Genomic DNA, 22664 nt, shown 5'->3' on the forward strand with positions numbered 1-22664 from the left:
GCCAATTTGTGTCATTTAGTAGCACTGTGAGGCCATGCTGCTGGCCAGCGCAGCGGGGCCATTGAGGTTACAGATGCCAGGCTGAGGCTGGAAGGGAGAAGCCTGAGGCCGTGCTGCGGCCATGATGCCCCCTTTGCCAGCAGGTTTGGGCTTGTGGAGTTCAGATGGGGAGCCCCTGGGGAGCAGGACCCTATCACTGTCCAGGCCTGAATGTCAGGGGAGGGCAGTCTGGCCTGCCCTTCAGGGGGCCCAGCCATTGTGAGGCTCAGGGCCTGTGGATGGCAACTACGAGGCGCTGGGCATCTCACCTTGCCAGGCCTGCGTGCTCTGTGGGCTGGGGCCAGGCTGCCCCGGGAGCTGCAGGGCGGAGGGCTCCGTAGGAGCCAGGCCCTGCAGGCGAACACCTGGGCTCGCTGTGTGACCCCGAACCCAGCCCCCAGGGGCGCCGCTCGCTCAGCTGGAGTAGAACCAGAAGCTGGGGCTACCTGGCTCTCGTGAACCCAGCAGGGGAGCAGGGCCCTGGGGTCGCCTGCCGGGGAGCCTTGGGCTGGGAGCCCTTGGTGTACTGAGCCCATGGCCGATGTGAGGCTGGGGCAGGGATGGACACACACACACACACACACACACACTTTCCAAGGAGATTGCAGTGATTGGCACGGAGCTGCAGCTGCCAGTCGCTCCCACCCTCGGGCGTGTGGCCCTCACCCAGGGAAATGGCTGGTGCGGATACAGCGTTATCATTGTGCCATGCCAAGTCCCACCCTCCTAAACTCCCTCATAGGTTTCCACCACAACTTCAGCAGCCACCACCCCATCCCCGTCCTTAAAACTCTCTCTAGAATGCTCCCACACCAGCATCAACTTCCTGAACACCACAATCTGCTTCAGCAATGGAGCCCTACAGCCAACTATACACAGGAAACCCACGGATCCCCACAGATTTCTTGGTGTTAGCTACAGCCAGGCTCTCAGATACCACAGAATATGCTGTGAAGCGAGTCCAGGATACACACCTTAACACACTCAAAACCACCTTCATCAAACAAGGACACTCCACCAGGGAAGTAGATCCCACCATGGAACAGGCCACCCAAATACCCAGAGAGAACCTTTTCAGCATAGAAATAAATCCGCTCTGACCACGTACCCCTAGTTGTCACCTACCATCCCACACTGGCACCCATATGGGGTATCATTAAATAACTACAATCTGTACTCTATGGGGATCCTACCCTGAAAGAAATCTTTCCCGAACCTCCTCTTCTGGCCTTCAAACAACCCCCCAGCCTCTCCAAGCTCATCATCAGAACAAGCTCCCCACAGAGCAGGACCCACCAACTCAAAACAGCGCCAGACCCTGCCAGAACAACAGATGCAAAACCTGCAGCCATATTTCCACCACTACAATGATCCCCACAACACACCTTTCCATATCCTTGGATCCTACACATCTATCATAACATGTGCTCTAAACACCCCAACAATTACTATGTGGGTGAAACTAGACAGTCACTGCGCTCTCGAATAAACTCACACAGGAAAATGATAAAAGACAAAAACACCCGTGGCTGTGGGTGAATGCTTTTCACAGCATGGTGACTCTTTATCTGAACTCTCCTTCCTCGTTCTCAAAGGAAACTTCAACACTTTTGAAAGACAAGCCTGGGACCTTAATTCATAACTTTACTAGACACCAAAAGTCATGGTCTTGATAAGGACACTGGGTGTATGACTTACTACAATAACCTGTAACCCACTAACCTCCCTTTTGTCCTATGGCTACATGGGTGTTAACAGGAGCGGACCGATCTGTGGGGTGCTGGGGGGTGGTGCCCAGCCTGCGGGCCTGTTGGTTGCTGTGTGCTGCCCCCCTGCCTCCCCCCACCATCACCCCATGGTGCTGGGAAAGAGATGTCGACTTGCAGGGCTGTGGGGTACTGGGAAGGAGGTGCCTGGCCTGTGGGGCTGTGGGGTGCTGAGCGCTGGTGTCACGGAGTCCCCGGGCGATGCTCTGGAACTGCTCCCTACGAAGCCAGTCAGGACTCTGGGGGGAGTCTCCTTTGTGGGAGCAGCCTGTCTGCAGGACACACAGCTCACCCGGCTTCCACCTTCCTGGGTCTGACCTCGGAGCATCCAGCATCCTCTGCCCCTCCGTGCGCTTCCCACAGCGAGTCCGCACAGGCGGGGTCTTGGGGAAGCTAGAGGGTCCTGCCCCCCAACTCCGCAGTCAGATGTGACTCTCAGCCAGCCAGTAAAACAGAGGTTTATTAGATGACAGGAACATGGTCTAACACAGAGCTTGTAGGTGCAGAGAACAGGACCCCTCAGCTGGGTCCATTTTGGGGGGCAGTGAGCCAGACAACCACGTCTGCACTTCACTCCATGTCCCCAGCCAGCCCCAAACTGAAACTCTCTCCAGCCCCTCCTCCTCTGGGCTTTGTCCCTTTCCTGGGCCGGGAGGGCACCTGATTCCTTTGTTCTCCAACCCTTTAGCTCTCACCTTGCAGGGGGGAAGGCCCCAAGCCATCAGTTGCCAGCAAACAGGGTGTTGGCCATTCTCTGTGTCCAGACCCCTGCACACACCTGCCCTCTAGGACTCTGCAATGATCATACACCCTTATCCCACCTAGAGACTTAAGAACTGCCGAGGGGAAACTGAGGCACCCCCACAATATTCAGAGGAAACATTAAGAACGGTCCCTTTCGTCACAGCTGGGTAACCCCCGGTCTGCAGGCTGTGCTGCCGATGTCCATCTGCAAGCTCTTCGTGCCAAGTTGCTCTGAGGGGTCTGAGCGGGTTAATGCGATCTGCTCCTCGGGCCCAGCCTGCCCCCCTTCGCTGGGGACAGCAGCTCTGAGAGCACAGGGACATTCAGGGCACATTGTGGGGTGGCGGGGCTGTTACGGCCTCAGGCTGGGATTTGGGGATGCCTTTACTGCACTAATATAGGGAGCTTATAGCACTGAGGGGCGAGGGCTGTGAGGGTTGGAGGGGACAGCAGCACTGTGTGGAGAGGGGCTTTGTGTTGTGTGGGGGCAGTGGCAGGTCTTGGGAGGAAGTGGGGGCCAGTGGCAGGTATGAGGGGGTGTGGGGGAAGGCAGGAGGCACTCCTGCTGTCTGGACTCTGCTGGTACTGCTCGCTGCCCCCTCCCTTCCCTGGCTGGGGGCAGCTGGGGCAGGGGACAGGAGAATCGATGGTGTCTCCTTGAAGCTGCAGATGTGGCTCTCGGGGGCTGGTGCGGGCTGCAGGACACGGCAAGGGCAGCGACTCTGAACAGGCTGGGCTCTGCGCCACCCCTGCAGGCGGCCTCCCCCCCGGGGCCTGCTGCCTCTTCCCCCCACCCACCCCCACCCCCGGCTGCCCAGCACGACCCACCCCTGCTCCTTCAGCTGGGCCAGGCCCCAGAGTTCAGCAGGAGGTTCTGGCTGCCAGGCCAGGCCTGGTACCCCGGCTGGTGCCCAACCCCAGGGCTTGGCGGCGGAGGGCAGTTCTGGCTGCTGGGCTGGGCATGGTGCCCCGAGCGGTGCCCACTGGCGTGTCCCTTGCTAGGGAGGTACTCCTGATCCCGTTCCCAGTTGGCCAGTGCCCAGGAAGGGGGCTGGAGGGGGGGGCCTGGAGGGCATCTTCCTGCCCTCCCTGTTGCCGTGTGAGGTGCCATCGTCCTGAATTAGGATCCGGTTGGTTCTGGTAGCACAGTGACTCCTCCACCTCACTGGGCTTTCCTGCTCAGCTGGGCACATGGCACTCGAGACTGGGGAAACCATGGGGCTAGGCCCTGCCCCCAAGCCCCTGTGCTGATTTATCCCAGCTGTTGAGTGGCCGCAGCATGCCTTCGAACTCAAACTGGGAGGGGAGTGAGGTCTGGTGGCTAGAGTGGGGGACTGGGAGCCAGGACTCCTGGGTTCTCTCCCCAGCTCTGGCAGGGGAGTGGGGCCTGGTGGTTATAGCAGGAGGCGGGGAGCCAGGACTCCTGGGTGGCTCTGGGAGTGGGGTCTGGTGATTAGAGCAGGAAGCTGGGAGCCAGGACTCTTTCCCCGCAGCGCCTGGTGCCTTCCTGCCCTCAGGTGATGCTGTCTCTCTCCCCTGCAGCACTCCACTCTGGCCAGCAGCCGCTCGGAGAAGGGCTCGTCGTGGTCCAGCCGGTCGCTGGGTGCACGCTGCCGGAACTCCATCGCCTCCTGCACCGACGAGCAGCCCCACATCGGCAACTACCGACTCCTCAAAACCATCGGCAAGGGCAACTTCGCCAAGGTCAAGCTGGCCCGGCACATCCTGACAGGCAGAGAGGTGAGGGTGCAGGGGCCACGGGGTAGCACTCTGTGGGGTTGGAGGCTATAGGGTTGTCATGGGGCAGCGCTCCAGTGAGGGCAGGGGCCACGGTTTAGCGCTGCAGAGGGCCATGGGGCCGTGCTCTAGGGAGGGCAGGTAGGGGATACGGAGCGGCAGGGGGCCATGGGACAGCGCTCTGGGGAGAGCAGGGGATGTGGGGAATCACGTGGCAGCACTTCACGGAGGGTGGGGGATGTAGGGGGGTTCTCTGGAGTAGTGTAAACTGAGGGGGTGCACAGGGGAGATCTCCAAGGGGGGGCACTGGGAAGAGTGGGGGAGGCTGAGGTGTCAGGTGCTGCTGGAGTATAGCACAAGTGCAGATGGGGCAGGGGAGTGGAGGAGCGTATGGGGCACAAAGAGAGAAGTGGGGGGGGCGCAGGCACTGAGTGCCCTAAACCCCACCCCCACCCCCCAGCCAGAATCTGGTTTGTTTGTAGGTGGCAATAAAAATCATCGACAAGACGCAGCTGAACCCCACGAGCCTCCAGAAGGTGAGCATGAGCGGAGGGGGGAGGGATCCCCACACCCTGCAGGTGCTCGCAGCTCCATGCCCTGGGGAGGGGGCAATGTCCCGGCAGGTGCCGCGCTGCCTGGGGGCTGGGCCTGGAGGGACAGAGGTAGCCAGGCCTGTGCCTGGCAGGACGGGCAGCAGCTCCAGGCCACCCTGGATGGGGGTTGCCCCCCACCTCCCGCTGGCTGCCCACAGTGCAGCTCCGACGCCAGCGGCTGGGTTCCCAGGCTTCACAAAGAGCCCATTGTGCTCCGGGCTGGGGGAGGTGGGGCTCTGGCCCTGGCATTTGGGTTCCCCGTGCCTGCGACTTCCTCGCTGTGCTTCCGCCGCGAGCTCGGGTCCCATCCCCAGCGCCCCACCCCGCTATCCTAGGGACCCATCCCTCCGCCTGGCAGCCCCCTGGGGCACCCGCCCTGCCTTGCGCCTCTCCGCCCAGCTGACCTGGGACACCCACCCTGCCCAGCACCTGCCCCCCTTTCCCATCCGCCCCAGGACACCTGCCCTGCTCCTGTCCCCCCACCTCAGGACACTACCAGCCCCAGCCCCCACTGGCTGCCCCAGCCCCTGGCATTGACACAGGCTCTCCTCCCTCAGATCACTGCTCTAATTAGTGCCCAGAGGCCAGGCTGGTCGCTGTGGTAACAGCTGCTCCAGAGGCATCTCCAGGGGCTGCTAATTAGCAAAGGAGCTGCCCGTAGGGAGCAGATGAGAACAAACCCCTGAGCCAGCCCATCCCCTGCCATAGGGCCAGATCAGAGCTCCCCGAGGGGAAAGAACCCGTGTCCCCTTCCCTGTCCCCCTCAGCCACTCGCCCACCGTGGGCCAGATCAGAGCCAGTGACCCCCAGAGGGGAAAGGCCCCGTGTCCCATTCTCTGTCCCCCTCAGCCACTCGCCCGCCATGGGATCAGATCGGAGCCGGCACCCCCAGAGGGGAAGGGCCCCGTGTCCCCTTCCCTGTCCCCCTCAGCCACTCGCCCGCCATGGGGTCAGATCGGAGCCAGCACCCCCAGAGGGGAAAGGCCCCGTGTCCCCTTCCCTGTCCCCCTCAGCCACTCGCCCGCCATGGGGTCAGATCGGAGCCAGCACCCCCAGAGGGGAAAGGCCCCGTGTCCCCTTCCCTGTCCCCCTCAGCCACTCGCCCGCCATGGGGTCAGATCGGAGCCGGCACCCCCAGAGGGGAAGGGCCCCGTGTCCCATTCCCTGTCCCCCTCAGCCACTCGCCCGCCATGGGGTCAGATCGGAGCCGGCACCCCCAGAGGGGAAGGGCCCCGTGTCCCCTTCCCTGTCCCCCTCAGCCACTCACCCGCCATGGGGTCAGATCGGAGCCAGCACCCCCAGAGGGGAAAGGCCCCGTGTCCCATTCCCTGTCCCCCTCAGCCACTCGCCCGCCATGGGGTCAGATCGGAGCCGGCACCCCCAGAGGGGAAGGGCCCCGTGTCCCCTTCCCTGTCCCCCTCAGCCACTCGCCCGCCATGGGGTCAGATCGGAGCCGGCACCCCCAGAGGGGAAGGGCCCCGTGTCCCCTTCCCTGTCCCCCTCAGCCACTCACCCGCCGTGGGCCAGATCAGAGCCAGTGACCCCCAGAGGGGAAAGGCCCTGTGTCCCCTTCCCTGTCCCCCTCAGCCACTCGCCCACCATGGGGTCAGATCGGAGCCGGCACCCCCAGAGGGGAAAGGCCCCATGTCCCATTCTCTGTCCCCCGTCAGCCACTCGCCCGCCGTGGGCCAGATCAGAGCCAGTGACCCCCAGAGGGGAAAGGCCCCGTGTCCCCTTCCCTGTCCCCCTCAGCCACTCGCCCGCCATGGGGTCAGATCGGAGCCGGGACCCTCAGAGGGGAAGGGCCCCGTGTCCCATTCCCTGTCCCCCTCAGCCACTCGCCCGCCATGGGGTCAGATCGGAGCCGGCACCCCCAGAGGGGAAGGGCCCCGTGTCCCCTTCCCTGTCCCCCTCAGCCACTCACCCGCCATGGGCCAGATCAGAGCCAGTGACCCCCAGAGGGGAAAGGCTCCGTGTCCCCTTCCCTGTCCCCCTCAGCCACTCGCCCGCCATGGGGTCAGATTGGAGCCGGCACCCCCAGAGGGGAAAGGTCCCGTGTCCCCTTCCCTGTACCTTTGAACCAGTTGCTCCCCTGCCGTGGGGCTGGATTGGAGCCAGTGCCCCCTAGAGGGAAAGGCCCTGGGGGCTAGAGGTGGTGGGGCAGGTGAGGAGGAGCTGTGAGGCTGTTTAACACCCCCGCCCCCCGTCTCTCTGCCCCCTGCAGCTCTTCCGGGAAGTGCGGATCATGAAGGGCCTGAACCACCCCAACATTGGTGAGCTGGGGTCCAGGGGTCTGGCTCTGGGGCTCAGCGGCACGGGGATGATGGGGCCTGAGCAAATGGCAGCCCCAAATACCCCGTCCCCCAGCCACAACTGCCTCTGCCAGTTGAAGGGATCCAGACCCTGGCACCTCTGCTCGGTGGGCACTGCCCCTGCAGGTCCCTCAACTACAGGGGTCAGAGCCCTCCTGTGTGTGTGTTGGGGGGGGTCGGGAGGGTCAGGCCCCTCCCGTGATGGTGTGTGAGTGGGGGAGGGGCAGGCCCATCCCATGAGGGGGGCAAGCTTGTCCAGTGATGGGTCTGGGGGAAGGGAGAGGCAGGCGTTGGGTGGGAGTTGGGCCGTCTTGTGGGGACATTGAGTAGGAGGGCCAGGCCTGGCCCATGAGGGTGTTTGGGAGGGAGGGTCAGGCCCATCCCAGGAGAGTGTTTGCGGGACTGTGACCCATATATTTCAGAGGAGGGTCTAGTGCAGAGGTTCTGGTCCGTGGCAGTGCAGCTGTGGGCACGTCTGCCATCTCCCGGCTGGCGCGTGGGGCTGTCTGCAGGCTCCAGGGCATCTGGGAGCGAAGCGGGCGCTGGACAGGGCAGAGCTGTGGAGGCAGCAGACAGGCAGCAGCGAGGGTTAGAGTGAAAGCTGGGGACTGTGCAAACCTTCCCCGACTATTTCCAGATATTGGGGCTGGGTCACCCCAACCCTCTTTGCCCCAGCTGCCCAAGGGCAGGAGCTCCGGAGTGCAGGGAATCGCTGCAGGGCCTGGGTAGCCCCTGGCAAAAGAGCTGAGGCGTTTGCCTGGGAATTTCCTTCTTTTTGCCATCACAGATCAGAGCTGTCTCTGCAGTGTCATGGCCCCCAGCCCCTCCCTGCGGCCCCCAGCCCTCTGGAAGGGGTCCATGCTGTGCTGCAAAGGGCGTTTTCAGAGACACCACTCCCCATCCCGCGTGGGGAGTAACAGTGCCGCCCTGTCCACACCACCAGGAGCTAGGGGCACTGGGGCTTGCACAGGGAGCGAAGAAGCTTCCAGCCTCACCATGGGAGAGACCCCGACCAGGGCCCCAGCTGCAGGCACCGTGTGGGCTGTGCGGGTGGGAGTGGGGCTCACTGGGCGATGTCGGGAGCTGGGCCCTGACCCGTGTCTCTCTGTTACAGTGAAGTTGTTTGAGGTGATAGAGACGGAGAAAACACTCTACCTGGTGATGGAGTATGCCAGCGCTGGTGAGAATGCCCCCTGCCCCGCCATCTGCTCCCCCAGGCCTGTGCCCTCTGCATGCCTGCAACCCCTGGGGGTGTCTGTGCTGCACCTGGAGCTCTAGACCCCTCTGCGTTCCCGCACCCCCTCGCTGCATGGCCCCCAGATCCCTCTGCCCGGCTCCCCTCCAGTGTTCTACAGGCTACGGCCCCACCCAGCCTGCCCTGGGGTGCAGTCTGGCTCTGGGACCCTCTGAGCCTGTGGGTAGCTATGGGAGCCAGCCTGGCCCAGCACCCCAAAGGCCTCCCCAGCAATCACAGCCTGGGGAGATAGGCAGGACCCCTGCTTGGTATGTCCCCACCCCATCCCTCCTGACCACAGGTCCTGCCTTGCATATCCCCTCTCACCCCCCACCGACCAGGGGCCCCGCCCAGTGTGACACCCCCCCCCCCCGCCCACAGCTCCTTTTGACCAGGGGCCTGTCTTGGCATGATATGCCCCCACTTCTTCCTGACGGGGGGCTCTGCCTGGTGTGACTCCCCCCACATCCCTGCCTGACCAGGGATTCTGCCTGGCATGATGCGCCCTCTTCCCTCCCACAGCCCCTCCTGATCAAAGGCCCTGCTTGGCTCCCCCCCATGCTGCTATAGTTATCCTCGCTCTGTTTAAAATAAGCCAAGTCACCAGGCCCCTGCAGGTGCCACCCACCTGGCAGCTGCCTTCCTGGCCCAGGCTGGCACTGGGAGCCAGGTGGGGGCGTACACATTCCCATCCATTCCAGTGGTTCCATGGGCGGCTCCCATCTGTGCCTGTGGGCTGGTGCCACCTGGGCTCAGCTCATCCCATCGTGGACGCTGCAGGGTGCCAGTGTCGGGTGGGAGGTATGAACCTCAGCACAACCAGCCTGGTTGGCCGCTCTTGGGGAATGTGTGGGGTCTCCATGCCCCCTATGTCCTGCTGTAATGGATCCTCTGGCAGGAAAGCTGCGTTCATGAGGCTGTGGCTGTACAGCAGGGTGGAGCGGGGGGGGCACATCTGCCAGAAGCCCCTTCACCCCAGCCTCCCTCCTGGCATCGGGTTCCCTGGCACTACCCCCTGCCACTACAGACTGCTCCTGACCGCACCCCCTCCTCGCAGGCGAAGTCTTTGACTACCTCGTGTCACATGGACGGATGAAGGAGAAGGAAGCCCGGGCAAAATTCAGACAGGTCAGGACAGAATCTGGATGGGGGGAATGGACAAGAGCCCTGACCACCCCAGCAGGCGGCGCTGTGGGGAGCAGGCAGGCACTGGCTGTGGGGGGAGCTGGCAGCAGGGATTGTGGGGAGCAGGGTGGGAGTTCTCTGCATCCCTAGCCCCTGCCCTGTTGGGCACATCACTGTAGCTCTGGTCAGCTCCAGCCTGAGGGACGCGGGCTGTATGATCTGTGTGCTCTGGGGGGGGGCTGTGCTGATGGCTCTGTGGAGGGGCTGCGTGTTCTGCGTGTGGGGGAGGCTGCTGGCTCTGCATGTGGGGGCTGCGTGTTCTGTGGAGGGGCTGTGCTGACGGCTCGGGGGGCTGCATGTTCTGCGTGTGGGGGGGCTGCTGGCTCTGCACGTGGGGGCTGCGTGTTCTGTAGGGGGTCTGCGTGTTCTGCATGTGGGGGGGCTGCTGGCTCTGCATGTGGGGGCTGCGTGTTCTGTGCGGGGGCTGTGCTGATGGCTTTGGGGGGCTGCGTGTTCTGCGTGTGTGGGGGGGGGCTGTGCTGCTGGCTCTGGGAGGGCTGTGTGCTCTGTGGGGGGAGGCTGCATTGCTGGCCCTAGTCTGTGGGGCGGAGGCTGAGTGGTGTGTGTGGAGTAGGGGGAGGGGGTGCAGTGCCAGGGGAGGGGGCAGTGGATAGTGCAAGGGCTGTGCTGCTGACCCTCTTGTGCAGGGATTCTCAAACTGGGGCTCATGACCCTTCATGGGGTCAGGAGTTATTACATAGAGGGTAATGAGCTGTCAGCCGCAGCCCCCAAACCCCACTTCACCTCCGGCATTTAGAATAGCATTAAATAGAAAAAAGTGTTTTTAATTTGTAAGGGGGGTCACACTCGGAGCCTTGATGTGTGAAAGGGGTCACCAGTACAAAAGGTGTGTGGTGGGTGAGGGGGGGGGCTAAGGGCTCCCTGCTGGGAGTCAGCCTGGAAATCCAGATGGGCGCTGCCTTCCCAGCCATCGATCCCTGGCAGCAGGGCACTCGCCTTACAGGAGTCGTTCCCCTCCTGGGGGGCAGCGGGGGTGGGGGGAGCGATGGGGGGCAGAGGATGGCATCAGTTGTTTCACTGCCAGCTCTGCCCCCAGATCGTCTCGGCCGTGCACTATTGTCACCAGAAGAACATCGTGCACCGAGACCTGAAGGTGAGTCACCCCACCCGGGTTCTGCCCCTCCCCCACCCTGGGCAGTGCTCGAGCACGTCCCCCGCCCCCGGTCACTGCCCGACCATCCCCCCAGTCCCCCATGTACTTCCCCTCCCCCACCATGGGCACTGCCCGAGCATCCCTCCAGCCCCCCCATGTACTTCCCCTCCCCCCAGACAACACCAGACCTGAAGGCTAGAGCCCCCTTTCTGCCCCAGCCCAGGCCCTCTCCCAGCACCCGCTCCCCCTTGTTCCCTCCCTCCCAGGCACTGCCCCTGTCCTCCCACCCCCTCCCCCCGGCTGTGGGGGCGTGGCCGGACCCTGCTGTGCCCCCCGTCCCCCCCCAGGCAGAGAACCTGCTGCTGGACGCCGATGCCAACATCAAGATCGCTGACTTCGGGTTCAGCAACGAGTTCACGCTGGGCTCCAAGCTGGACACGTTCTGCGGGAGCCCCCCCTACGCCGCACCCGAGCTCTTCCAGGGCAAGAAATACGATGGGCCCGAGGTCGACATCTGGAGCCTGGGCGTTATCCTCTACACCCTGGTCAGCGGCTCGCTGCCCTTCGACGGGCAGAACCTCAAGGTGAGCAGGGAGGCATGGGGGCACACAGGGATGGGGGTGTCTGGGGGACACAAGAGATGGGGGTGGTGTGTCTCAGGGGCATGGGGGTCCTGGAGGGACACGGGGCTGTGGGTGTTGGGGGGGCATGGGGGTGGGGAGATGGGGGCACAGGGGGTCCTGGAGGGACACAGGGCTGTGGGTATTGGGGGGGCATGGGGGTGGGGAGATGGGGGGAACAGGATGTCCAGGGGAGCCTGGGAGTGGGGAGATGGGGGCACAGGGGGTCCTGGAGGGACACGGGGCTGTGGGTGTTGGGGGGCATGGTGGCAGGGCCAGCGCTTAGCCCGGCGGAAAGCCAGTCTCTAGGTCGGGCTGTGTTTTCTGCAGGGCCTTGTCCCCTGCATCACAGAGGAAGCTCTGGGTCCCTATAGCCAGAGCCTAGGCACAGAGCTGGGGCCCAGGGGACCCTACAGCCCTGCTAGGCAGAGCCCAGTCCCTACCTCGCATCGGAGTTGACCCCTGCTTTGTATGGGGCAGGAACCCTTTGGGGCCAGCTCCTAGCCAAATCCCTGGGGATGGCTCAGCAGGTCCCGGGCAGGCAGGGAGGCTGGCAGGGGGAACCCTGCCTGACTTGACCCTCCCTCGTCCCCCCAGGAGCTGCGGGAGCGAGTGCTGCGAGGCAAGTACCGCGTCCCCTTCTACATGTCCACAGACTGCGAGACCATCCTGCGCCGCTTCCTGGTGCTCAATCCTGCCAAGCGCTGCACCCTGGAGGTGAGTGCCCCCGGGAGAACTGGGACCTCCCAGCATTCCCTGTGCTCAGTCCCTTGGCATTCCCCATTCCCTGTGCCCTCCATCGATCTGGGTCGGTTACGGCCTGTCCGGAACAACCTATTGGCAGCCCCCAGACAGTGCGCTGCCTCCCAGCCCCGCCTGTGCCCCTGGAGTAACTGTTTAACCCTTTACATCCTGTGTAGAGCAGTGCAAAGCCCAGAGGGAAACCGAGGCACACATAATAATATTACCAACATTCCCACTTCCTCACCCTGCCACTCCTGTGCTCTGTGGCCCCATTTACCCAGCCCCCCCAACTATGTCCGTGGAGCTGGGATGTCATCTTTGGCCTCTGCTCTGCACTGTGCCCCCCGAGTGGCAGCAATCCCCACGGGGGTGAGCTCTCATTAAGCTGGTGCTGCCTGCGCAGGGCCCTGCCTGGTGCTGTTTCCCCAATGACTGTAATTAGTGTAATTGACTCAGGGGATAATTACAGGGTGTCTGAGACCCAGGCAGGCTCCGTGCAGCCCCCACAGAGCTCAGCCCCCTGCGTGGGTGGGGCCTGCAGAGCCAGCAGGAAGTCCCTGGGGGGGTGCAGCTCCTGCAGGCCGATGGGGGCTCCCTGGGGGCCAGAATTTGGGCTGTCGGGCTCCCTAACCCACAGCATCTCTAGACACACAGCAGGGATGGGGCCCAGGTGCACTGGAAGGAGTGCGCTGAGTCCTTGTCTCCTGGTCTGCGGCCCTGCCGGGGGTGGAGGGCCTGCCCAGTGGTGGGAAGACACAGCCTGTTCCCCAGCAGGGAGATGCAGGCTGCGTCCTGAGGGGCGCCAGGCGGGGAGACTCGGCCCCTGTCCCGCTGGGGGTAGGGGTGTGATGGGTGCCTGGCAGGGAGAGACAGGCCCTGTCCTGGGGCGGGGGCAGAGTGCCGGGTGCCGGGCAGGGAGACTTCCCATGGGGTTGATGGGTGTGTGGCGGGAGGAAGACGCAGCCCTTGTTCCGGGGTGTGTGTCCGGGGCGGGGAGGTTGATGGGTAAGTGGCAGGGGACAGATGCAGCCCCTGTCCCGGTTGTGGAGGGGGGAGTGCGTAGTGACATGGCCCTTCCCCCGGTGCAGGGGCATGTGTGTATGATGGGTGTGTGGTGGGAGGCAGATGCAGCCCTTGTCCCGGTTGTGTGTGTGTGGGGGGGGGGGTGATGGGTGCGTGGCAGGGGGCAGTCATGTCCCCTGTCCCCATGGGAGGGAGGGCGAGGGGTGCTTGGTCTCGAAATGCAGCCCCCTCACCAGGGAGGCCCGAGACCTCCTAATCCATCCCTTCTCTGTCAGCAAATCATGAAGGACAAATGGATTAACATCGGCTACGAGAGTGACGAGCTGAAGCCCTACAAGGAGCCTGAGGAGGATTTTGGGGACACCAAGCGCATCGGTGAGGGTCCAGGGCTCTGCTGTGCTGAGTGGGCACCACTGTCTGGACCCCGATGACCAAGGGGGGAACGCCTATTGGGGGAGCATTTGTCCGCAGTCCCTCTGAGGTTCAAGGAGGGGCTCTGCTTGGCACCAGCTTGGGGAGGGCTCACTGAAGTGGCCTGAGCTGACTGGCTGTGGGATAGAACAAGACTACGGCCCCATGGCCTGGACCCTTGTCCGACTCCCCCCCAGGGAAGCTGCACAGGGTTCCAGGGCCAGGACATGGTCCCTTCATCCCAGCCCCGACAGGGCTCAGAAGTACCTGGGCAAATGGGCACTGCCCATGGACCTAGCATCTAGCCCAGGGGACACAGGGCTTGTGCCACCTGGCAGGGGCTGGACACTGCATGGCACCTGCCCCGGCGGGGGTGGGGGTGGTGTCTGTGCCAGAAGTGAATCCAGCCCCTCTCTTCCAGAGGTGATGGTGGGAATGGGATACACCCGCGAGGAGATCAAGGAAGCCCTGAACAGCCAAAAATACAATGAGGTCACGGCCACCTACCTCCTGCTGGGCAGGAAGAACGAGGTGAGTGCAGGCCCAGGGGAGCCTGGGGGCTGTCTGGAGGTGGGGAGGACCCATGGGGAGCCTGTGACACATTTCCCCTGGGATGCAACCTGGAACTGGGGTATCGCTGAACCCTCTGTCTCACCAGCCTGGGCTCCCTTTTAAGTGATTATAAGTAATAGCATACAGATCAAAGTACATTACCATAAAAAATAGAATCGCAATCTAAATTCTCTAAACTGGATAGGATTAAACAGTTAGATAGTACAAATTGTTCACCCAGCTTCCCTACACAGCTTCCCTTTCCTGCCTGGCACCCCCCTGTTCAGTCTTTGTTCCTAAGGTGTTTCCAGGTGTTGTGTTGAGAGGGAGTGAGGCACCACCGGTTGAACTGACTTCCCCCTTTTATAATTTATTCCATGTGGAAGGAACTTCTTTCTTTCAAGCCAAGCCCCCAACTCAGTTGTGGAAAAATAAAGGCACTAAAATGGAGTCCAGTGTCCCCTTATCTAGTCACATGCCCTTTTATGCTTCGATGAATCACTTTCTCCAGACCTCTGTCATAACTCCACAGTTCAAAGATGAACAGTCCCTGTCTTTCTAATCTCTCCTCATGCATCCGATGAAGTGAGCTGTAGCTTACGAAAGCTTATGCTCAAATTTGTTAATCTCTAAGGTGCCACAAGTCCTCCTTTTCTTTTTTCATGTAGAAGCTGTTCCATTCCCCCCTTCATCATTATTGTTGCCTTTCTCTGTATTTTTTCCAACTCTAATATATCTTTTTTTGAGATGGGGTGACCAGAGCTGCACACATTAGTCAAGGTGTGGGCGTACCATTGATTTATATAGTGGCATTGTGATATTTTCTGTCTTATTATCTATCCCTTTCCTAATGGTTCCTAGCATTCTGTTTGCTTTTTTGACTGCCGCTGCACACTGAGTGGATGTTTTCAGAGAGCTATCCAAGATCTCTTTCTTGAGTGCTAACAGCTAATTTCAATACCATCATTTTGTATGAATAGTTGGGATTATGTTTTCCAATGTACATGTGTGACGTGACAGCATTACTTTGCATTTATCAACATTAAATTTCATCTGCTAATTTGTTGTCCAGTTTAGTGAGGTCCCTGTGTTTAGTGAGGTCCCTTTGTTTCCTGTCTTTTAACCAGTTAATGATCCATGAGAGAACCTTCCCTCTTATCCCTGGACTGCTTACTTTGCTTTAGGGCCTTTAGTGAGGGAGGCTTTCTGAAAATCCAGGAACACTATATCCATGGGATCATCCTTGTCCTCATGCTTGTTGACCCCCTCAAAAAATTCTAGTAGATTGGGGAAGCATGATTTCCCTTTAGAAAACCCATGTTGACTCTTCCCCAGCATATCACGTTTATTTGTGTGTTCTTTACTATAGTTTCAACCAGTTTTGCCTGGGACTGAAGTTAGGCTCGCTGGCCTGTAATAGCCAGGATCACCTCTGGAGCCTTTTTTAAAAATTGGCATCACATTAGTTATCCTCCAGGCATCTGGTACAGAGGCTGATGTAAGCAGTAGGTTACATACCACAGTTGTTGTTCAAGTGATGGTCCCTATTCTCTTCCTCGGAGGGTTGTACACACGTGCCATGCATCCGGAGCTGGAGATTTTGAAAGTAGTAGTGTCCCTTGGTCCACACATGCATACTTGCTACACTTCATGGTTTTGTCTGAAACGATAAAGGGCAGGGCGGGCTGACGGTGCCCTCATTTCCTTCTCACTGCCGCATGGTCAGAATGTGATGTACTTTCTAAAACGCAGGGGGGAAAAGATGGTTTTCTACCTGTACATGGTTAGTATTTTTGTTGGTTTTACAGTAATTTAGTTTTTAGGATTGTTAGGGACTTCAGGATGCCATTCTACCGGTCTCCTGCTCTCCCACCTCACTCTCCCTAGCAACCAGGTCTGGGTACCGGGTTATGCCGAAGACATCGGGGTTCAGGATCTGCACCTCCTACCATCACTCATTCTTGATCAGTGACGAGCTAAACACTGCCTTTACTGCTTGGGAGAAGCCCTTGTTGCTTTCAGGTGCCATATCTGCCTCTCCTACCCAAGTTGTACCCGGGCAGGCCGGGCTCTCCGCCTCAAGAATCACCTCATGGAGGTCGCCATGAGACTGCAGTCAGACCCCAGCCAGGGACTGCCCCCATAGTACATCAGCCTGAGAAACCCAGGAGTGCACCTCCTACCATGGAGACCCAGTCCGGTTCCACTGGTACCAGTGCTATGGACCCATGCAAGGGCCAAGTTGTCAGGCTGAGACACATGTGCATAACATGGCAGGGAGTCTTCCTCCAGGCCCAAAAAGGACACTGCATCACCTACAAGTTCCAGCCATGGAGAAGCAGCATGTTCCAAGGCTCATAAGACATCACCCAGAATGCCAGCTCCACCATGCCATGCATCCTTTCCAGGTCAGTCGGTGCCACTGAAGTCAAGGAAATCCTGGGTTCTGCGGAAGTGCTCCATTCCAGCTCTGCTTCCGGTTGCGGGGCGCATGCCAGTGACGCCAGGGAGGCCGAAGTCAGCACCCGAGCCTCAAGAACTCTTTGCATTGGAGGCGGTGAGGTGCCTTCGTCTTCAGGTGCAGTTGCCACCGAAGGGGGGCTGCTTTCCTACCTTGAACTTACCTCCTTTGGGTCATGTTCCCACCTGCTCTCCTATGGCTCCTGTGGTTCCGCCAGTACCACAGGCTCTGGCTTCTCAGCATCGGAGGACTTGGACAGAGCACAGGGTCCGCCCCTCCCGTAAAGTCGCTATGACTATCCAAAGGTTCCACCGGCTCAGTGGCAGTACCCGCCCTTTCCCCAGCAACGGAGCCATTGGTGCCTCACTCATGACGATCACGTGACAAAGGGGACTTGGATCCCTCAGGAATCGAGGATGCACATCAACATCCTGGAGTTTCGGGTGGTGCAGAGGGCGTCCCGCGCCACGCATTTCTCCCATCCATTCACTCCTGTCATGTTCTCATCACCACCACCATTAATTACATCAACAAGCAAGGGACGCATGGTCACCAGCGCTCTGCAAGGAAGCAGTTCCTCTGTGGGATTGGTGCATCACCTACAAGATCCTGTTGTCAACAGCCTATCTCCCCAGGAATCAGAAAGTGACTGCAGATTCTCTGAGCCAGCAATTCATGGGCGCTCCACAACACCATGGTTGCCGACATTTCCACTTGCGGGGAGACTCCAACCACCAGAGTCCTTTTGCCTCCCATGCCAGGGGGAGGGGAGGGGGGTGGGGCTCGGCACCCGCTCCCAAGGCAATGCCCGAGTCATCCACTGGTCAGACCACATCAATTGCACCTTTCCTTCCCTACTGCTCCTGCCACATGTTCTATGCAAGATCGGACAGGAGAGAGCCACAGTCATTCTGATCGCTCTGTTCTGGCCTCGCCAGTTCTGGTTTCCCTCCTTCTCTGCACGTCAGTGCTGTGACGAAGTGGAACTGTTCTTAATGTTTTCTCTGAATATTGTGGGGGTGCCTCAGTTTCCCCTATGCAGTTCTTAAGTATCTAGGTGGTGGGATAAGGGTGTATGATCGTTGCAGAGCCCTAGAGGGCAGGTGTGTGAAGGGGTCTGGACACAGAGAAGGGCTAATACCCTGTTTCCTGGCAACTGATGGCCTGGCCCTTCCCCCTTGCAAGGTGAGAGCTAAAGGGTTGGAGAACAAAGGAATCAGGTGCCCTCCTGGCCCGGAAAAGGGACAAAGCCCAGAGGAGGAGGGGCTGAGGGTGAGTCAGTTGGGGCTGGCTGGGGAGGAGGAGTGAAGTGCAGATGTGGTTGTCTGGCTCACTGCCCCCCAAAATGGACCCAGCTGAGGGGTCCTGTTCTCTATACCTACAAGCTCTGGTTTAGGCCATGTTCCTGTCTAAAACCTCTGTTTTACTGGCTGGCTGAGAGTCACATCTGACTGCGGAGTTGGGGTGCAGGACCCTCTGGCTTCCCCAGGACCCCGCCTGTGCGGACTCGCTGTGGAAAGCAAACGGAGGGGCAGAGGATGCTGAAGGCTGTGAGGTCAGACCCAGGAAGGTGGAAGCCGTGTGAGCTGTTTGTCCTGCAGACAGAGGAGAGGAGAGGAGGACAGAGAGGAGGCTCCCGCAGAGTCCTGCCTGGCTTCATAGGGAGCAGTTCCAGAGCATCGCCCGGGGACTCTGTGACAAGTGCGTCCCCCGCTTCTGCTGCCAATGTTCCCAGAGCTGCTCATACAACATAGAGGAAGGATCAGGCATCCTGATCCATAGACGCTCCCCATAAAAGCTTGGTTTTTGGGTGGGCATCTTCACTAGAATGGGACTATTTATCGGCAGGGCAAGACATCCTCTCTAGGAGCAGGAAAGAGGCCATGAGGCTCCTAACGGGCCAAGAGGAAGCATCCTGAGGACATGGACATTCCCCTTCTTCTTGACTGCCCTCTGTCCCTGAAGGCGTCAGAACTTGCACTCAACTCCATCAAGGTGCACGTAGCGGCTATCTGTGCCTTCTATCCCCTGTGGAGGGGCACTCTGTCTTTGCACACCCCTTGACTAGCAGGCCTTGGAAGGGCCTCCTATGGACTTATCTGCCCATTCTACTCATCTCTCCCTAATAGGACCTCAACCTTGTCCTCACGACATTGATAAAATCACCCTTTGAACCTCTGGCCTCCAGCTCCCTGTCTCTCCATGAAGGCCGCCTTCCTGGTAGTTATTACTACCCATCTCACGGTAGGCAAACTGGGGGCCATGACAGCGGATCCCACTTTCCTTAAGGACAAGGTTTCCCTGCATCTGCACCCAAGTTTCTGCCAAAGGTTGTATCCTGTTTTCATGTCAACCAGTCCGTACGCTTACCTGCCATCTTTCCAAAGCCTCGCGCTTTGGCAGAGGAGCGGCGCCTTTACTCCCTTGACCGTTCAACAAGTCCCCTAGACTGTTTATGGCGATAGCTGACAGGATTAAGGGGAAGGCGATCTCCACACAGAGGATCTCTAAGTGGGTTTCGGCGCACATTACTCTCTGTTATCGGTTATCAGGACTGTCTCTCCCCTTGGGGTACAAGCCCATTCCACAAGAGCACAAGCATCAGCTACGGCCATGTTTCACGACATGCCACTTACAGACATGTAGAGGGGGGCCCCGTGGAGCTCGGTATGAATCTTCTCTTCTCATTACACTCTCTTGGTGTGAGACTCTGCAACGGCACGGCTGTTCTCCATTCCACAGTTCTGTCCTCTTCCTCGCACCACCTCCTGACTGGGTGCTGCTTGTTAATCACCCTCAAGGGAACACAATAGAGACCGTCACTTGAAGGAGGAGGTTACTTACCGGTAACTGGAAGTTCTTCAAGAGGTGTGGTCCCTATCTGAATTCCAGTCCCACCCTCCTTCCCCTCTGCTGCGGATCTGTGCCACTTGCAGTGGAGAAGGAATTGAGGGCATGGTCAGCCCGCCCCGCCCTTTTATTGCCTCATATGAAACCATGAGGCGGAGCAAGGGCGCATGTGCGGACCAACGGACACTACTGCTTCCAAAATCTCCAGCCTGGACACATGGCGCATGCGTATAACCTTCAGTGGAATACAGATAGGGAACACACCTCTCGAAGAACCTCCAGTTATAGTAAGTAACCTCTTGGCAGTTCTGCGATTTCATATTTGAGTTACTTCAGAACTCTTGGGTGATGCCGTCTGGGCCTGGTGGCTTATTACTATATAATTTATCAGTTTGTTCCCAAACCTCCTCTATTGACACCTCAATCTGGAACAGTTCCTCAGATTTGTCACCTACAAAGAATGGCTCTCAGGTGTGGAAACTTCCTCACATCCTCTGCAGTGAAGATTGATGCAAAGAATTAATTTAGCTTCTGCACAATGGCCTTGTCTTCCCGGAGTACTCCTTTAGTACCTGCATTGTCCAGCGACCCCACAGACTGTTAGCTAGGTTTCCAGCATCTGATGTGGTTTAAATTTTTTTTTGCTGTTTGTGTTTTTTGCTAGATGTTCTTCAAATTCCTTTTTTTCGCCTTCCTAGTTACACTTTTATACTTGCCTTGGCAGAGTTTAGGCTCCTTTCCGTTTCCCTCAGTAGGATTTGACTTCCAGTTTTTAAATACGTCTTTTTGTCTCTAACCATCTTTGTTATTCTGCTGGTTAACCATGGGCATGTTTTGGTCCACTTCCCGATTGGGGGTGGGGGAGGTATACATATAGTTTGAGCCTCTGTGATGGTATTTTGAGGCAGGGTGAAATGTACCAGCGATTCTGATTCTTTAGACTGTGGCTCAGCCTCCCTTCTCCAAACTGGGCCAGGCCCAGCCCTGGTGCAAGGACGAGGGGGGGGAGCAGCCCCTGCTCCTGCTAGGTAGGAGCTCCCCAGGCAGACGTGGATCGCTGGCCAGGCTGGGGGCACAGTACGGCGGGTTGGCCATGGGCACGAAGGAGCTGGCACCCTGGGATCACCTCCCACCTCTGGCCAGCATCACCCACCTGGACTCCAGCCAGTGGCTAGGTGCAGGGCAGGGGTGCCCAGGCGGGGGTAACAGGGGTCCTCTCTTGGCAGGTGGAGGGGAGTGAGTCACGCACAGGCAGCAGCCTCTCCCTGGCCCGGGTGCGGGCACCCAGCGAGGTGCCCAATGGCACCAGCAAGTCGTCCTCCCATGGCAAGAGCCAGCGCAGCTCCTCCACCTACCACCGGCAGCGACGGCATAGTGACTTCTGTGAGTGCCAGGCTGCCCCACAGCAGCGGGCCCCGGGCTCTGAGGCCCCTGCATCCTGAGGGCAGGCCACCGGCTGCGCAGAACCCCATGGGGCATCGGGGTGAAAGGGCAGCTGGGCGCCAGGTGCTGCCCAGGGGTTCTGGGGCACGAGTACGGAGGGTTGTGCGGAGTTCAGTGGAGAGCTCAGGGCTGTGGGGAGTTCGGGAGGGGAGTGGACAGTGAGTTTGGGGGAGGGGTCAGGGCTGTGGGGGGGCAGTGGGGAGTTCGAGGGAGGGGTCAGGGCAGTGAGGGGCCATGGGGAGATGGAAGTTTGGGGGAGGGGTCAGGGTAGTGGGGGGCTGTGGAGAGTTCGAGGGAGGGGTCAGGGCAGTGAGGGGCCATGGGGAGATGGAAGTTTGGGGGAGGGGTCAGGGTAGTGGGGGGCTGTGGAGAGTTCAGGGGGAGGGGTCAGGGCAGTGGGGGGCTGTGGGGAGATGGGAGTGGGGAGTTCAGGGGAGGGATCAGGGCAGTGGGGGTTGTGGGGAGTTCGGGAGGGGAGTGGACAGTGAGTTTGGGGGAGGGATCAGGGCTGTGGGGGGGCAGTGGGAAGTTCAAGGGAGGGGTCAGTGCAGTGAGGGGCCATGGGGAGATGGGAGTTTGGGGGAGGGGTCAGGGCAGTGGGGGGCCATGGAGAGTTCAGGGGGAAGGGTCAGGGCAGTGGCAGGCTGTGGGGAGATGGGAGTGGGGAGTTCAGGGGAGGGGTCAGGGCAGTGGGGGCTGTGGGGAGTTCGGGAGGGGAGGGGAAGGGAGTGAGCAATGAGTTTGGGGGAGGGGTCAGGGCTGTGGGGGGCTGTGTAGAGTTCAGGGGAGGGGTCAGGACAGTGGGGGGCCGTGGGGAGATGGGAGTTCAGGGGAGGGGTCAGGGTAGTGGGGGGCCGTGGAGAGTTCAGGAGGAGGGGTCAGGGCAGTGGGGGGCTGTCGGGAGATGGAAGTGGGGAGTTCAGGGCAGTGGGGGGCTGTGGGGAGTTCAGGGAGACTGTGACTGAGTAAAACCCTATGGGAGAGCAAGGTGGAGCCCCCAACGCCAGCCAGCCCCGCCTGCTGCCCCCTCTACCCAGGCTGGGTGGCAGCCAAGGCTGCCGTGCTCCTGGGCAGGATGTCAGAGCTATCCCCTGCCTGCAGGTGGCCCCTCTCCGGTCCCCATGCACCCCAAGAGGAGCCCCACAAGCACCGGGGAGGCAGAGCTGAAGGAGGAGCGGATGCCCTCGCGTAAGGCCAGCTGCAGCGTGGTGAGCAGCGGGCGCGGGATCCCCCCCTCCAGCCCCATGGTGAGCAGCGCCAACAACCCCAACAAATCCGAGATCCCTGACCGGCGCAAGGACAGCACCATCAACACGGTGAGGGAGTGTGCTGGGGCAGGGGGTGGGCTCCAGGATGGATAGCAGGGGTGGGGAAGTGGGGTGGAGAAGGGGACAGGCAGAGGGGCTGTCAGGAAGGGTATGGCCAGCTGGGCTGGGTGACAGGGTGGTGTGTGCCCCAGGGGATGGGCAGCTGGGCGAGGTGCCAGGGGGAGCAGCATGTGCCCCTGGGAGGGATGGAGGAGTGTTGTGTGCCCCCAGGGGGGACAGGCAGCAGGGCAGGGGGCAGCAACGTGTGCCCCTGGGAGGGATGGAGGAGTGTTGTGTGCCCCCAGGGGGGACAGGCAGCAGGGCAGGGGGCAGCGACGTGTGCCCCCGGGAGGGATGGGCAGTGGAGTGGGGGAAAGTGGCATGTGCCCTCGGCGGGGGGACGGGCAGCAGGGCAGGGTGCTGAGAGAATGGCGTGTGCCCCTCGGGGATGGCCAGGGTGCCTTGGGGAGCAGCATGTGCCACCAGGGGACCAGCACAGTGTCTTGGGGAGCGGCATGTGCCCCCGGGG

General features: G+C 60.3%; 1 protein-coding gene across 2 annotated transcripts in view; it reads left to right on the forward strand.

The window, feature by feature from the left end:
• Positions 1 to 22664, forward strand: part of MARK4 (microtubule affinity regulating kinase 4) — a 47782-nt gene that overhangs the window by 18053 nt on the left and 7065 nt on the right. For both annotated transcript variants that reach the window (XM_038382305.2, XM_038382306.2), the window contains exons 2-13: positions 4092 to 4289; positions 4769 to 4822; positions 7104 to 7152; positions 8306 to 8371; positions 9483 to 9553; positions 10668 to 10724; positions 11072 to 11308; positions 11942 to 12061; positions 13387 to 13486; positions 13944 to 14053; positions 20612 to 20768; positions 21930 to 22144. In XM_038382305.2, coding sequence (XP_038238233.1) covers positions 4092 to 4289; positions 4769 to 4822; positions 7104 to 7152; positions 8306 to 8371; positions 9483 to 9553; positions 10668 to 10724; positions 11072 to 11308; positions 11942 to 12061; positions 13387 to 13486; positions 13944 to 14053; positions 20612 to 20768; positions 21930 to 22144 — 1434 coding nt within the window. The remainder of the gene's footprint in view (positions 1 to 4091; positions 4290 to 4768; positions 4823 to 7103; positions 7153 to 8305; positions 8372 to 9482; positions 9554 to 10667; positions 10725 to 11071; positions 11309 to 11941; positions 12062 to 13386; positions 13487 to 13943; positions 14054 to 20611; positions 20769 to 21929; positions 22145 to 22664) is intronic.

Source organism: Dermochelys coriacea, chromosome 23, assembly GCF_009764565.3.
Source record: "Dermochelys coriacea isolate rDerCor1 chromosome 23, rDerCor1.pri.v4, whole genome shotgun sequence".
Classification (NCBI taxonomy): Eukaryota; Metazoa; Chordata; order Testudines; family Dermochelyidae; genus Dermochelys; species Dermochelys coriacea.